The sequence below is a fragment of the Podarcis tiliguerta genome (assembly GCF_965153285.1).
Source record: "Podarcis tiliguerta genome assembly, chromosome: 1".
NCBI classification, from domain to species: Eukaryota; Metazoa; Chordata; class Lepidosauria; order Squamata; family Lacertidae; genus Podarcis; species Podarcis tiliguerta.
This window is the reverse complement of record NC_139534.1, coordinates 107011493-107028928: the sequence shown is the minus strand read 5'-3', so window position 1 is coordinate 107028928 and position 17436 is coordinate 107011493. Positions and strand designations below refer to the sequence as shown.

The 17436-nt window shown below is 43.6% G+C and overlaps 1 protein-coding gene and 1 long non-coding RNA gene across 29 annotated transcripts in view; both read right to left on the bottom strand.

Moving 5' to 3' along the window:
* The window catches only part of NRXN3 (neurexin 3), a 1187696-nt gene that overhangs the window by 660263 nt on the left and 509997 nt on the right, over positions 1-17436 (bottom strand). For all 28 annotated transcript variants that reach the window (XR_014512831.1, XR_014512832.1, XR_014512833.1 and 25 more), the window contains one exon: positions 356-475. Coding sequence is in view for 25 of the 28 variants with exons in the window: in XM_083447320.1 (XP_083303446.1) it covers positions 356-475 (120 nt within the window). In the remaining 3 variants the exon portion in view is untranslated. The remainder of the gene's footprint in view (positions 1-355; positions 476-17436) is intronic.
* LOC310681510 overlaps positions 15992-17436 on the bottom strand; it is a 38218-nt gene continuing 36773 nt past the window's right edge. Inside the window, exon 3 of the long non-coding RNA XR_014513363.1 lies at positions 15992-16050. This is a non-coding gene — a long non-coding RNA (uncharacterized lncRNA). The remainder of the gene's footprint in view (positions 16051-17436) is intronic.

The following is a 17436-nucleotide window of genomic DNA, read 5'->3' as shown; positions in this document are numbered from 1 at the left end:
TTGGTTCAGATGTTTACCGAAGCTGATTACCTTGTTCACTATGGTGGAGAAGTGAGCATCTCCGTCACCAAGCTAATAAAGTGTATGTGATTCAGATGTTCCATGCGCCTCTTTTCATGGAAGCTACTTGTATAATTTGGGGTTCCTATGCTTCACATTACACTGTGAGCATAGTGTTAGGGACAATGGCATCCAGCTGGGAACAGGATTACTGGGTCCAAGCTTTGTCCTAATTATTGGGGAAACGGGTAGCATTAAAGGTAAGGCATGGCCAAAGGTGCGAAGTGACAGAACTGTTATGTAACTTAAGTCTTCTGAATCAAAACGAGAAACCCATGATGAATCGCCCACTCACCTTCGGCAACATCATCATCCACTGTCAGCTTGAGACTCTTTCCCCGACGTACCACACGGACTGTGTGCCATTCATTGTCATTGAGTTTCTGCCCAGCATAAAGCGTCTCAGGTCCTTTACCTGGGGACAGTGGCAAGTAGAAGCAAAATTTAAGGCCACATCTGTTGCACAGTAAAAGCCTGCCTAGTTGGAAAATTCACTGAAATCATCTTGGTGTGATGATGGTGCAAAAGCTAATTTGTTAAAAGGTGGTACAAATTACATTTGCATGCCTTGCCCACTTAAAGCTGATTGGGGATTGTTATTCCCTTCTCTCTAAGATATTCCTTACCTATCTCAGCCCCACATAGTTTCAGAGGAAGACTAAATGTTCCCTCTTACTTTACATCAGCAAACTTCACTGCAGTGCTAAAGGATCATAAAACCAGTGGATAAGTCAGTAGGAAACTGATTTGACAATGTTTCTGCTTTGAGGGGAGGGGAGAAGGAAGCTATTCCCCATGGAAAGTAAACAACTCTTCTATTTTTCCCAGTGATCATACACACCAGGCTGAGTTCTGCAAACACATCTCCAGACGAGGTCAAGCATAAATGAGCCCACAGCAATCCCAACATGACCCTTACACTGAACAGCCCGGCTACAGATATTACCATCTCCATAATAATCAGTCCAAACTCCTCCTTTTCCTTTGTTAATTGGGACTTTTTAGGTGCTTTCCTTTCTGTGTAATGAAGTACCAAGCATAGATCCTCGGGTAGACAATGCTCCTGAAGGAAAGCCAGGCTTGCAATTCTTTCTGGCTCTCCACTCTCAATAAATGCTTGTTGCTTGCAAATGGAAGTCCTTGTAGAACGGAGATCAGGGAATCACTTGCGGTTCAAGGGGTGCATCAAACACCCCAGACCACAGATATAAACGAGGCACATAATGCTCAAGCAGCATCAATAGAAGTTAAAAAGCCTATGCTACAAGTAAGCTAGCTGAAGGTGCTGGTTCTAATGGAAAGCTGAATCAGGACTTTGCAGTAAATTGTGTTTTAAAGGTGGCTTCAAGTGAGATGTCATCTCTGTCCAAGAAGTGATCAAGGATAGCAGACTGAGCATAGCTTTACTGGCACACAAACACCAAGAAGTGGCTCTAGATAGATGGTTTCTTGGCACGGTGCCTAGATTTGAATGCTCAAAGTGGAAGACTCCCATTTATAGAAATATATTTGGAATTAATTGTGTCGTTCATGTAGTAAATGCATTAGTCCTGGATCTACTTCAGTGGTTAATTGGGCAAGTTAGGATGGTAAATAGTATCCTGCCATGAATAAAAATCCATCCTGCCATCAGTGAAAAAGGCAGCAGATCTGGCTTGGGCATTTTAAGGGCAAAGAAATTCTAATTTTCTCCTTCATTTTTCATTTGAAAAAGTAGATATTTAGCAAATGTGTTTTGAAAGAAGACCCCTTGGGACTAAAGGTGTGAGAATTCAAGCCACACAAGCAAGAAAACAAACAAAGCAAAATATTTGAAGTCAGTGGAATCAATTGGGATGAATGCAAGCAGAGTTTAGTTGTCTCTATTATAAAGGACATACAAGATTTGTAATTGGTTTCAGCATACAGGACTCCTTACATAATTGCAACAACCTGGCAAGTGCATTGGGGATGCTTCCCTACATGCCATGTAGGGGATAAATAACACCCAGGGCACAGCTGTGGGTGAAAAACAGGCCAAAACGTTTATTGACTATAGTGTGGAAAGCAGGGTTGGCATGGCATTGGGCCAAGATCCACTAGTCCCCTACAATATTCAATCTGAAGCCCATTACATCATCCCAGCACTCCTGCTGGAGAATCCCATGGGAGCTGACCAGCATATAAGGACCATGGTCTATATTATGCTCCTGGAATCCCGCTGATAACCTGACACGAGTGAGTGGCATCAGGCCCGGCTCACCTCAGCTTGGGCTGAGAACTGGTTTACTTGAGGGTTCCCCTTATGTTTAGATCCTACCCAATGACATTTCTGCCACAAGAGCGGGTGAGCTGTCAAAAGCTCGCTACTGGCCATTCCTATTACTGCAAGCAGTCTAGCACTCTGGAGCACAGATCTTCTAGCCACATGCCATTGCGTGCCTCTGAGAGGTGAACCCCCTGAAAACAGAAGTTCAAGCGGTTTTGCCGTTATTGATGGGTAGCTAATCCTGAGATTAGCCGTGGTTTTCCCAGTAGTGATGTATGGAAGTGAGAGCTGGACCATCAAGAAGGCTGATTGCTGAAGAATTGATGCTTTTGAATTATGGTGCTGGAGGAGACTCTTGAGAGTCCCATGGACTGCAAGGAGATCAAACGTATCCATTCTTAAGGAAATCAGCCCTGAGTGCTCACTGGAAGGACAGATCGTGAAGTCGAGGCTCCAGTACTTTGGCCACCTCATGAGAAGAGAAGACTCCCTGGAAAAGACCCTGATGTTGGGAAAGATGGAGGGCACAAGGAGAAGGGGACGACAGAGTACGAGGTGGTTGGACAGTGTTCTCGAAGATATGAACACGAGCCTGACCAAACTGCGGGAGGCAGTGGAAGACAGGAGTGCCTGGCATGCTCTGGTCCATGGGGTCACAAAGAGTCGGACACGACTAAACGACTAAACAACAACAACAATCCTGAGACCACCCTACGTTGCCACAAAGCCTATTAATTTGCTGCCCAGGTGCCTATATGTGGTCTCCACTCTTGAGGTCTATGCAGCCATGCTAACCACCACAGGGACATGTTGGAAACGTCACTTTCAGGCTGGTGAGAACTAGTGATGGTGGATCTGAATGGCCCTTTTAAAGATCCTGCCGGGCCCCATGAGAGGAGGAAGCCCACTAAGATCCCAGGCAGGGCAATCAACTACCCTTTCCCCAGTCATGGCAGCATCCAGGCCACCCCACAATCTGGCTCTGCAGCTGGGGCCAAATTTTTACATTGGTGGCAGCTAGCGAAAAAGGAGAATGATATGGAGATTTTACAACCATCCTTCCGTGTTCAGCCAGCTCTGCTTTTCTGATTAGAAACAAAACTGTGTGACTTATTTGACTTTGATAAGCAACGGCAGGCTGCCATTCAGCAGATAAATATATAAACAGCACATTGGCACCTAGTTGCACCTTTGCACATGTCCACATGACCCCAGGTTCTTTCTTTCAGTGTGGCAGCAATCCCATGCTTTAGGATCAGGGGTTTTGCTCTCAAAAGATACTGGGGAAAATAAATAAATATGCCAGCTACCGTTACTTTCTAGAGCATAAATGCATTCACAAACAACAGAAATTCAAAACTAATAGCCCTGGGGTGAGGGAGAAGAGAGAAAGGATTATTCTGCCTTCAAAGGCTTTCTGGCTGTTTGTGGAATATTATTTGCAAAGAGCTGATTTTAAATCATTTTAGATTTATCTGTCACTTCTTTCTTCTTTATCACCAGGCTTTGTTGTTCTCTTTTGTTTTAGTGGCTATTGTTTTTGCTCTCTGGAAGACATCTGCAGCGGGGGGGGGGGGGAGAGAGCTGTTTTTCATCTGTGATCACCTGCTGTAAGTTCCTGCTCAACATCACCTTTCTCAGCATTACATCACAACCGTTTCCACGGAAACAAAGTCTAATAGAAGAAGCAGAAGAAGAAGAGGCTGGAGTAGCCAGCCCAGGTGGACTGTCATAATGAAATAAAAGTGAGCCTTTCCCCCACTCATAGATAGTTGGCATTAAATAATGAGGGGGGGGGGAATGGTGCGCATTGCCCTAGAAGGAAGCTGAACTCCTGGAGACACTTTCTATTTTTAAATGTTTTTGATGAGATGGCAGCTGGTCGTTAGGCTCTCCCCCCCCCCTTTTTTTTTTTTTTTTTTTGGTTGCTCATTACTTAATTTTTATGAGTGAGTACAAATAAGAGGCAGGAAGATTAGCATATAGCAGAAAGCAGAATAATGAGAATTGTGCTTTAGCCATAGATTAACGACGAAGGTGTTGGAGTGAGGGTTCGAACTGCTCCTGTTGTCAGGGGAGCTTTCAGCTTTGGGAACATTATATGTCCTTTGGGGTGGCCTCCAAGATTCCTGCCCTGGATTCTGCCCAGCCAGATGAGGGAAAGACAGCAGACCTGTTGCTTGTTCTTAGCAAAGGTAACTATTGAATGTAATCCCACCAAAGCATGTCTCTGGATGCTTCCACATGGCCTGAGTATTCAGCATTCATCCTGATGTATTTTGCAGGGAGGTTAGAGAAGGTTGGCATTTTAATGAGTATTCACTCTGATTTGTTTGCAGTGATTATCAATGACATTGCATTAAAGTAAGTGTTATCCTACACTTTCCAGCGCATTTTCCTGCCACTTTCCTTCTTGGAGAAATGGGATTTGTTGCACATCTGAAAACTTGGTGTGTGGGTTTGGCTAACAAAGAGCTACCCTGGAAGCAAGAAGAAGAAGAAGAACATATATCATAGAGGCAGTGTTCCAAAGGACAGGTAAAAAAGAAAATAGGACTGAAAGGAAGTATAAATTACCCCCAAAGATAATGATCTTAGGGGGACATGTTTGTGCGCCAGACAGAAAACTCCCAGTCACACATTTGGATGTGCCATTCTATCCATTTGTGTGCCAAACAATTGAAATGGAAAGAGCTTTAAAAAAAATGGCAAGGTTGAAATCAGTCATCTTACCAACAAGTTTTAAGATTCATTGGCCTCTTTGGTTTAAATGTTTGGGGGCAAAGAAAGCATCCTGATGTGGGTCTCCTAACTCTGTGCATGAGTGTCTACATGCACATCCATGTATTCATGAGCAAATATCACTGTCTATTGTGCCTGCCTACTCTACCATAAATGTTAATGAAGTAGTCTATGGGACTGAATATAAACATCGAATAGGCAGTTCCTCGAGGAGCATTGAAATGAAAAGAAGAAACAAATAACTCGCAATACGTTGTCACCAGCCAAACTAACATAAATACACACACATGCACACGCATACAGGGTTTTGCTCATACGCAGGTTCTAGAGATTCCTTACCACCAGAGTTCTTGCAGCCAAAGGAAGAGCACAGAGGGGGCCTCAAATGGCTTTCCTTAGCCTTGCTCTTATTTTCCTTACCTGTGTGCTGTCTTGCTGTCCTTCCTTGGAGGAATCATTCCCATTTAATATAACTGCTGGTACTTACCATGCTATCGCATTACAGTGAGACTGAAATACTATACCTCAGAAGTGTTGCTGGACTCCCATCAGACCCAACAAGCATCATCAATGGTCTGGGGTGATGGGAGCTGTCGTCCAGAAACTTCTGGTTACATGCAGAAGGCACCAGGTTCAATCCCCAGCATTTCCAGGTATGGCTGGGAGAGAACCCTGCCTGAAATCCTAGAGAGGAGCTGTCAGTCATTGTAGACAACACTGGGCTAGATGGCCTGACTGTGTATAAAACATCTTCATTTGTTCCTATGAACATAACTATGCTCCCTGGATGGCAGTGGTATTTACAGACATATAGAAAATATTATGGAATCAGTTGTAAGGAGGGAACATTGGACTGTGACAAATGCCATATCTCTAAGACACCATTGGTAAGCAACAGAAGCTGAGTTGATAGTGGATTCCCACAGCCTAAGTGGCCAAGATTTCACTTTCTGTTGTGGTGGTAGATACAGAATCATAGAACGGTAGAGTTGGAAAGGACCACAAGGGTCCTCTAGTGGTCCAACCACCTGCAATGCAGGAATCTTTTTGCCCAACATGGGCCTTAACCTCAGGTCCTAAGATTAAGAGTCTCATGTTCCACCAATTCCCTAATCTTCAGAATGTATTCAGGTTGCAGCTTTTCAAAATCAATCATTCTCTCATTCAGGTCTTGAATGGTCAGGACCCAAATCTGTATTGCCACCCACATAACCAGACTGAGGCCTGGTTTGCACATCACACTAAGCCAAACAATAGTTTAGCATGAACACATGAGTTTACAGGCTCCCAGAGAGGAGATTGTGGCTTCCTTGCTCATATAACCAAGGTTTGTTCTTGGTGTATGGCTTGTAATTACAGTGGCGCCTCGCAAGACGAAAAGAATCCGTTCCGCGAGTCTCTTCGTCTAGCGGTTTTTTCGTCTTGCGAAGCAACCCTATTAGCGGATTAGCGCTATTAGCGGCTATTAGCGGCTATTAGCGGCTATTAGCGGCTATTAGCGGCTATTAAAGGCTTAAGGGATTAGCGGATTAGCTGCTAAAAGGCTATTAGCAGTTTAGTGCCTTAGAAAAAGGGGGTGGGGAGCGGAAAAAAATCGCAAGAATCGCAAGACATTTTCGTCTTGCAAAGCAAGCCCATAGAGAAATTCGTCCTGCGAAGCGCATTGAAAAACGGAAAACCCTTTCATCTAGCGGATTTTCCGTCTTGCGAGGCATTCGTCTTGCGGGGCACCACTGTAGTTTGGAGAGGGATAATCCATGGGCCTAGGTTTGAATGTCAGACTAAGCCAAACTATGGTTTGGTTTCATATAATGCAGCAGCAAAATGACAATGGAGGAGTGAAGCAGCTCCAACCCCCTGCATGCTCATGTGTCCATGCTAAGCCATAGTTTTGCTTAATGTGATGCGCAAAGCAGTCTACTATAAGGAGTGCTGCTTTTCTACAAAAAGAGATGCTGGAACCCGCCATGAACACCTCCCTCGTTCTCTTAGAATGCCAATGGTGCCCACCTGAAAGGTGCCGGAACTGAGTTCCTGTAAGGTTCCCCTGAAAAAAGCGCTTATAAGGTAAAAATAAAAAAAAATCCACTGAATTGTGGGTAGAACAGTTGTATGAATCTACCCTTATTTTTCCCATAGGTACTGCTTCCACTGTTGCAACTTATTTAATAGTCTCTTTCAATAGCGAAGGGAAGGCACATCAAACATTTTAAGCTGCCAGTCCTTAGGGTACAGAATATGTTTTGTTTCTAGAAATTCAACTGAAAGCTCCCTTAGAGATTTAATAATGAAAAATGGAATGGAAACGATTTCCTAAATTACATCTGTGAACAGTAAAGAGCCTATTTAATTGTATGTTTTATAAGCATATGACTTTTAACAGTGTCACGTCCACACCATAATACTTGTTATGGTATTAAATGTTCCGAGTTTGTAAAATTTATTTTAAAAATTGCCCAGATGTTAGCTCCAGAGAAGCTGCCCCCTAAGTGTATTCTTGTACAAATCATCAAGTATTAACAACCATCAAATCAGGCTTGATGGGGGGGGGGGGGAAATGTCACGCTCTGATAACAGCTCAAATGGAGGCCAAGAGGTTTGCGGACAGGTGGATGTAATTTCGGAGTCTCGTAGCAACTCCCAGTCTTCTGTAGAGACAATTACTGCCAAGATCACAGCATACATTGGATCTAAATTCTACCTGTCCCTTCCCTCCATCTTAAGCCACTGTCAATAACTCTTTCTGGCACATGACAAATGACATGACTTAACCCAGGTAGATATTAGCAATTCAGAGGATATCACACCATTGCACACTGTAGGTGACACAAAGCAGATGGCTTTGTTTTATAGAAAGGGCACCCTGTAACCAACAGAGAAAGAAAAATGCCTGAAACATTGCCGAATGCATTTCTAAGTACCCAGAAGAAATGAAAGTACCATATGCAAGTGCATTTCTAGCGGGTAGCCTCTGAGATTGGCCAAAAGGCTAAGGAAACTAGAGCTATGGGGGGGGGGATTAAAAAAAAACTCCTGCAATTTTTTTTACCATCTTTTAACAAAAAAGAAGAAGTTGCTTTTGGAAATCATCACTAGGAAAAGAACATTTTGGTGAAATAATCCTGAGTGCAGCATGGAGTATGTAATGCCTACCTTACTTTAGAAGTAGTCCAGTGATGTTTGTGAATGTTCTTTCTTAAATTCTACAAATCATCTCTCCCTTGGTTTGTAAACTGCAGCCTTCCCAGGTGCCACACTTCAGTCAAAGCCCAGGGGAAGGCATGACAAGGTAACACTTCCCAGGAGGCTTTTTCATATCCGGAAGCACAGGCAGCTAGGGAGGCACTAATGTGCTGGAGAATTTTTTAGTGGGGGGGAAAACACACATATACCACCCATGGCCACCACGCAATGATAAAGTAAGCGCAAAACCTCACACTCAAAACAACTCTAAAGAAATTATTGAGTGCACTAAGATTGATGCTGGGAAAAAATTCAAGACTGTTTTGCAGGGTACGAAAACTTTTGAGAAATTCAAGGATCGATTTCTGGAGAGCTCTAAGCAAAACATTAGAAGAGTAGCACAAGGAAGCACAACAAAAGATAACTGCCAAGCAGAACTACTGCTTCATCACCTAGGCCATAGGTAGGCAAACTAAGGCTGGATCTGGCCCAATCGCCTTCTCAATCCGGCCCGTGGATGGTCCAGGAATCAGTGTGGTTTTACAGGAGTAGAATGTGTCCTTTCATTTAAAATGCATCTCTGGGTTATTTGTGGGGCATAGGAATCCATTCATTTTTTCCCCAAAATATAGTCCAGCTCCCTACAAGGTCTCAGGGACAGTGGACCGGCCCCCAGCGGAAAAAGTTTGCTGACCCCTGACCTAGGCCATCAATTAGCCCTGACAGCTAGAACCACCAGCCACTCGTGACATGTTATTATTTATTACTACTGCTGTCTTGCTGCTATATTATTGTTTCAAACCTTGCTGCTGACTTTTATGCTGCTTTCACACACACCCCTACCTTACACCTGACATCAATACACACTGGCCCCACCCCAGTATCCCCATGAATACAAATTATGGCACCCTCTACTCCCAACCAGTTCTCTTATTAAGTGGGAAGGTCTTAAGGGAGCGTCTGCGTGTAACTTGATGAATGCGTTTAGAAGCTTATTCACAATCAGGAATCCTAACAACAAAGATTTTCTGATCACACAAAAGCTTCTAAGTTTTTCAATCACATTTTCAATCCATTACTCAGGCATAATGACAGGACAGGACTATGGACTGATCCCTTAGAGCTGTCTGCACAGAGTGGCTGCTGAAGTTGTGCTGCTTCCAGAAAGTTGATACCCTGTTCCTTGTTACTGCCCTATGGCCTGTTTGTGCCTTGATGCCTGAAACTCAGTTTTGTTCTTAATACACCATGTGCTTTGCAACTATTGTGTGGTTGCAGATGACTCCTGATCCAAGTCCATGTTGCTAAACTGGGGAAACTTAAGATGTTTCCTAAGCTTGGAAGAGGACCACAACCCTCCTAACAAAATGGCAAATAAAGGCACTGGCAGCATTTTGTGCCAGAAAGCAGTTCTTTGGTAAACAGAGCGGTAACATGGCTAGGCGAGGGTAGTGGAGGAAAAAAATACGATTCATTCACCATTTCCTGTCTTTAATCTTAGGAAATATCCCCAAGGGCTCAATCTCTCTTAAACAGTGATACATCATGACATATTTTACACTGCCAGCTACAGCCTTGCATAGTGGATAATATGCAGTGCCTGCCAGTATTGCCTTAGTGGATGTGTTTACAAAAGTGATTTCCCTAGGGAGTCAAGCGTAGAGGGGGGAAACTCGGTCTGTTCTATCTTATTACATATCAGTTGACACTGTCTATTGCGGGCTCTGGATCCTATAATGTAATATGGGAGCAAAGGCCTAGCTCAAGCCGCAAGAAAGCACACACCATGGTGTTTATGTAACATCATTCAAGTAAGATTCTTCACAGAACTTGACAAGAGCAGGTGGAATTATTACAAGCCCCAGATCACGGAAGCAGTGGGGAGAAATGCCAAAAGTTAAAACAGTATAGTTTAGAATGAGCATTTGGCACAGCTGAAAATAGATCCATTGGATCCATTGCCTCTGTTTGTGTGTGTGTGTGTGTGTGTGCATATGTGTGCATGCATGCATGTTCTAAGGATCATAGTGTTGCCTAAATGAATCTCAGTCCATTCACATTCTTTAGAATAGCTTTACATCTACTGTTATTGTACTTTAGCCATAGACCCATAAAATTACACACACACACACACATCCCTAAGTCATTGAGCATGTTTTTAGGAGAGCTATAAAGTGCCAGGAACATTAATTGTGCTCTAATTTATTATCCCATCTCCTGCTGCTGCTCCTGGCTACTGCTTTGTTAATTTCCCTTCCTATCCCTTCTTTAATAAGCTTTCCCTATTAATGTGTTAAGAGGGAGTTTAAAAAAAATAAATATTCTCTTTACTGCATCCTGGTGCCTGACTGCTATGCCAAGGAGGAGCTTCCTATATATTTGATTAATATTTTACAAATAAAAGCCACAGCTGCCAATAATAGGAGCATAGCTTCTGCCAAGATGTTACCTAAGCACAGAAATCAAATATCCTTGCAATAGTAACACAAGGAGACATTGAATATGGTATAAAAATTAGAGGTTCCAGCCATGTATATTCACGGATCTTAAAACTATTTCCCATGTTGCAAATCAGAGGGTTCCCAGGACAATCCCGATATCCATCACATAGATTTGGTTGGGTGGCATTTCCCCTTTGGTGCTGTAAGGTGTGGTGAGGCCCACCAGGCCTTCTCATTTGGTCTGAGAAGCTGTCTTGGCCAAACCAAGCCCACCTGTTGTCAGATGTGGGGCAGGTAAAGAACTAGCTAATTTAGAGAGGCTTGCTTAGCTCTGTGTGCAAAATTCTGCAAGCCCCAACAACCAACTGATTGTGACATCAGTCCATTATGCTGTCAGGTTACTGAGTGGTGGGCTTCGGAAATGGTGCTACATCAGGCAACTTCACACCATTTCCCAGATTGGGAAAGCAGTAGAGGTGGGAGAGAGGGAGATGGATTGATGGACTCCAAGGACCTGCCTTTCACTATCAAGTGATTTGGGAAGAAAATGAAAATTATTGACGCAGCTTGGCAGGAAAGAACAGCACGCTTCTGTCCCATTGCCTGAATCATATCTGGTGAATGAAATTTACGGCCCATCCAAAATTCTATTTGTCCCATAATTTTTCTTCAGGGGTCTGAGAGGTTGTTGTGGTTGTTGTTGTTTTGTCCCACTGCTTTCCCCTGGAACACCCAGAGTTTATTGTTGAATCAGAAGAAACGTCAACCTGCAGAAAACCTGACTGACATTTGTTCCAAATCAGCAGTCAGCCACAGGTTTCCTGGAGAAAGTTGTGGGACAAAATGCAAAAAAAAAAAATAAACCCTCTCAGATTCCTGACTAGGAATCATGGAACTAACAGAAGTGTGGATGGGCTCTTAGGGGGGAGGCTGTGGTTATTCTACCACACATCCAACTTGTGGGTCACCATGCCATCACAAACTTCCCCTGTGTGGAGTAGAGCAAGTGCAGCTCCACTGTGAGCACATCATGGTATAATGAATTAACCAGTCCCCTGTAGATTCCATGTGCGTGGTTCTTCACACATTCTGCTAAATGTTTTGAGTAAGGGACAGTTCTGGCAAAGCCCACTCTCTCTGATCTCATTCTCTGCTACATGGAATGGGGCTCTTCCCTGTCTAAAAGGCAGGGGAGAAGGTTGGCAGTGTGGAATGTTAGGTAAGGGTGGGACTATGAGTTTGTGGTTTGTTTTCTGCAAATATTTAGTATGTTAACAGTGTGATTCTATGCATGTTGACTCAAAAATAAGCTGCACCGAGTCCAATAGGGCTTACTCCCAGGTATGTGCGCAACCTAAACTTTTGTTTGAGAGCCAGTGTGGTGTAGTGGTTAAGAGCGGTAGTCTCATAATCTGGGGAACCGGGTTCGCGTCTCCGCTCCTCCACATGCAGCTGCTGGGTGACCTTGGGCCAGTCACACTTCTTTGAAGTCTCTCAGCCCCACTCACCTCACAGAGTGTTTGTTGTGGGGGAGGAAGGGAAAGGAGAATGTTGGCCGCTTTGAGACTCCTTAAAAGGGAGTGAAAGGCGGGATATCAAATCCAAACTCTTCTTCTTGTTGTTGTTTTAATACCAACCAGTCACACACCTATAATAATATAGTTGAAGGAAAAAAGCACAGAATAATAGATAATCTGCTAAGGGCACTGAGCACAAAAGGTCCTACCCCTCTCTTTGAGAAGGAGAACTCTGGCCTTTTGATTCGTGGCTCTGAAAATACTGCCTTGTTTTCTCTAAAGAGAACATATTGACTGGAAGCAGGCTGAGCATGGAGTTCTGAGAAATTAGAAATGTATTTCCAGGAGGAGGGAGCTTTCAGCTTTTTAATAACTTTAGCTCTGCTGTGAGCTCATCAAGACATTAGCTCCCCACATTCTGAGTTAGGCACTGCTGTTCTCAAGCAAGAGCACAAAAGTGCTCAAGGGAAAAACAGGCACCAGGGGAGTCCTTTATTCAGGATGGCTAAGTTGCCTGCTCCAGGATATGGTCATTTCCATGACAGCTGCACACATACAGCTGTTGGTGCCAACTCTTGGAGCAATTTTTTGACCAGTAGGAGGTTGAGGATCTGTTTATTTGCTAATGGGCTGGTCAGATTATTGCTTTGTTTATTATTTTAGTACTGTTAATGTTGTTCGCTAGAATTATGCATTTGGTATGTTTTCCCCCATGGATGCTTGTTATATGAACTATTAATCCAGGGGATGCCTGGAAAGCTCAGTTGGTTGCAGCATGGTGCTGATAATGTCAAGGTTGCAGGTTCAATCCCTATGTGGGACAACTGCATACAGTGGTACCTCGGGTTACAGACGCTTCAGGTTACAGACTCCACTAACCCAGAAATAGTAGCTTTGGTTAAGAACTTTGCTTCAGGAGGAGAACAGAAATTGTGCAGCAGCAGCGCAGCAGCAGCAGGAGGCCCCATTAGCTAAAGTGGTGCTTCAGGTTAAGAACAGTTTCAGGTTAAGAACGGATCTCCAGAACGAATTAAGTACTAAACCCCAGGTACCACTGTATTCCTGTATTGCAGGGGGTTGGACTAGACGATCCTCAGGATCCCTTCAAACTCTACAATTCTATGATTATATTATTTCCCCCAATGCTATTAGGTATGGTATTTTTTATTTTTGTTTTGTTTTTGGCTGAATGTTGGGTGACAAGCAATGAATTAATGAGCGAGCGAGTGAGTGAATTTTCCCTTTGCATGGTCTTAACAGGTAAGGACCGGGCCAAACTGAAGCTTCAGGAATGTTGTGAAATGAACATGATGAAAGTTCTTACATCAGAACTGGCAGCCCTTTATGAAGTCATAAAGTGACTCATTGCATCAGGGCTGGGCAGCTGCAATCTACTCACCATCCCTGAAGCTTTTCATCAGGGAGTAACCATTCCATTTCACAGAAATCCTAGCAGGTTGTAGCACTAAGTTTTAATTTATATATTTTTAAACTGTTGCTATATCTGTATTGTCTCTGTTATACCTAATTGCAAATTCAAATGTATCCCTATCGTGTTTTATGACTTCCTTGATATTATATGTGAGCTGGAACTGGTCTGTGACTGAAATAATAAATTCATTCATTCAGGTTGTAGCCTTCCAGGTTGTAGGAGGAAGAATTCCTTTAAAGTTGCAACTGTTTGTCCATTTTATGTTCTGTTCATAATGATTGTTCTGACCACAAGGTTTAGCCCAGGGATCTGGCTGCTAAAGGAAAATGAAGCCAAGGGTCTTAAGGGAGAAAAAGAAAAGCTTAGCAAGTTGGGGAGGGTGGAGGAAAATACAAAAGATCACTGTACTAGCCTTTGGAATGGAGGGGAAAACTGGAAGCGAAAATGTGTATATTGGTAAAGCTGGTAGTTAGAGAAAGATTAGTTGAATACTTCATAAGTGGTAGTATTTGTGAGCACAGATGGCACACCACAGAAGAAAAAAGCCAGGAGAAAGATGCAAATAGACCTGAAAGTTAAATGGAGAAGTGAAAATTGGTAAGTAATTGGCTTGGTTAGGAAAGCAATCTAGGCTTATCTGGATGTTTTCCCTCTTGTTATTTTTATTAGCTCTTCAAACTGTTTTTTAAAACAAATCTTTTTTTTAAAAGAGCATTTTCAAAACCCATTATCTTGTTGCTCTACAAGAAGCTTGAGTAAAGACTGAGTTCATTCATTTGACTTTAAAGGTACCTGTTTAATGGAGGCAGAAAGGAGGATTTTATGTATGTACGTATGTATGTATGTATGTATGTATGTATTCATTCATTTTCCAAGTTTTTCCTGGTACAGGAGCCAAGGCAGCCCACAGCCCAGCCAGGCTTATATAGGAATATACAGCCTTTCAGATAACCTGGACCCAAGCCATATTGGGTTTTGAAGGTCATAACTAGCCTTTGAAATGGACCAGTAGCCAATGAAGCTGTTGTAGCAGGGGGTTTCTGTTCTTCATGTAACCTGCTCTAGTTAGCATTCTAGCTGCAACATCTTGGACCCATTTAAGTTTCTGAACTTTCCAAAGGCAGCCCGACACAGAATGTTTGGCAGTGATCCAAATAGGATGTAGCTAAGTCATGTTTCACCATGTTCAGATTGGACATCCCCAGGAATGGGCTCGGCTGGCACACCAGTTTTAAACGTGCAAACACATTCCTGGCCAAAGCTGAAACCTGGGCATTTAGGCTCAGGGATGAATCCACACCCATACTGTGAACCTGAATCTTCAGTGAAAGTGCAACTCCATCCAGCACATGTTGAATCCCTATCCCCTGGTTGACCTTTTTACTGACCAGGAGCGCATCCTCTGTCTTGTCTGGTTTACACTTCAATTTATTCACTTTCATCCAGTCCATTACTGACACCAGCCTCTGGTTTAGCACCAAAACAGCTCCCTCAGATTTAGATGAAAAGGGGGAAAAACCAGAGTTTGGTGTCATCCATATAGTAGTGGCCCAAAATTCCAGACAATCTCTCCCAACAGTTTCATATAAATGTTAGCTACCATGGGGAACAGGACAGAACCCCGAGGGACACCATATAGACCAAAGGCCAGGGCATCCAATAGGAGTTCCCCAGAACCACGTTAAAAACCTAACTGGAGAACAACTATTGCAGGAGAGTGCCCTGCTTCAGAATAGCAGCATGCTTTAAGAAAGCCGACAGACCAGTATACTGAATTGGATCACTGCAAACTTCAGTGACGTCATCATTCCTTGGCCCTCTTGCCTACTTGCTGCCAGAAAGCACTCTTAGTCACTGAGACGTGCCATTCAAAGTACCTGCAACTCAAGCATACTTGAGTCACAGAAACACCTGAGAGCCTGGTGTGAAATGACAGCTGCTCAGCCACCCACTTAATACTACCATCACCACCACCACTAATGTCTTGGCACTGCATTCCTGACTAACATTCCCAGGCTTGCCTCCCTCCTCCCAGATCAGCCTCTATCCTTAACTCTTCCGTCTCTGAAAGCCCTGCCATGGGGCTTTTGTATTAACTGTCAAGAGCCCTTAGAGCAGATTCTCTGGCCTCATTAGTCAGCCCAGGGGTAGCAGAGGATGCTGACAAATCTGTAGAGTCTGCAGTGACATTCCGAGGGACCGATGTAGGTTTAGAGACTGTCAAGGGGGAAAAAGCAACCCAAGGCAACTTCTGTGGACTCATTTGAAATTCAAATTTATACATTGCGCTGCAAGATTCATTTCAGTGAAGAAGTGGTTTCAGGCTATAATGACCTGGATTTTTTATTTTATTTTATTACAAATGTGTTGGCAGGGTGGCAGGAGAGGCTGGCATCAAGAGAGTGTGTTCATGCAAACAGGAAGCAACTGTTCCATCATAAAGAATAAGAAGAGCACACAGGAAATGTTAAAATCCTTCACTTTTACCTAACTTCATTATTTTCCCATGCCAAACAACAAAATTAGGCTGACATAAGGAATTGCTGTCCCAGAATAAGGAACCCGGAGCTCCTGAGTTGGGTTAAAACACAAGGTATGAATGCAATTTCCTATGCTCCTCCCATAGAGGCCTTCCATGGCAACCTGAGGTTTCCCTCTCCATGCTGAAATTAGGATTGAAATAAGTATGCTATTGTAGCCTGAATAATAGGTTGCAGTGTGTGCTTGGCTGTTGTGTATGTATTTGTGCCTGCAATAGTTTCTACACACTGAAATGTGCCCACAGGCCTGAAAGAGCTGGCAAATTCTGAGTTAAAACCTCACTGCTTCACAATTATGCTTCTATTCTTTTCACTTCTCTGCCACGCTTCAGGCAATTACTGGGCATGTGGTCGCCACAGTGGAAATTCCCTGCACAACGGCTCATGACCTATGGCCAGCTGGCCACATCCATACAATTGCCACATCCCACATTCACCTGTTTGAGAATTCCCTGAAAGTCAAACAGCAGAAGCATGTTGACCAGCAGGCTAGAGAGAGCATAGATTTCCCAAGGGCCTCTCCCCGCCCACTCCTGGCAAGGGAACAGCCCCTGGACCAGCCTGACTTTTCCCTGAGTCATCCAAATGCTTTCCATAAAACAGGACACCCTCTAAAAGGTTGCTTGACAGATACCTGTCCAGTCTCTCTAAAAATCTATGGAAAAGTGAACATATGAAGGAATTTATTCTACTGTTCACATCCAAGACACCATCTATGTTCTCATTCAATACTTCTGCCTGGCTGGAATGTGTCCATGCATGCAATAATGCCTCTTGCTTACATGGATGGAAGATGGAGGGATGTGTGTATGTGTAAACCCCTGAATTTTGCTTTGATGGGATACAGCCAACTGTACAAAGGTAAGAATCACATTGGTTGTTCTGCCCACCAAAGGGGGGCTGTCTGAAGAGCTGTTTCTAGCTTGCAAAAGCCTCAGAAGCAGGACCCGAGTGCAACAGGACTCTCCCCACTTGTGATTCTCAGTGCTGGATGTGCACCACAACCATCATGGTTACTCTTCCCTGATTGCCTTATAACCCTCATTAACTTGTCTAAATTCCTTTCAAAGCCATCTGAGTTACACTGTTCCATAGGATTCCAGAGTCAATTCCATGCCCTGAAATTCCAAACTGAAAATCTCAGAAGGACTATAGCAGGCATAGGCAAACTCGGCCCTCCAGAAGTTTTGGGACTACAACACCCATCATCCCTAGCTAACAGGACCAGTGGTCAGAGATGATTGGAATTGTAGTCTCAAAATATCTGGAGGAC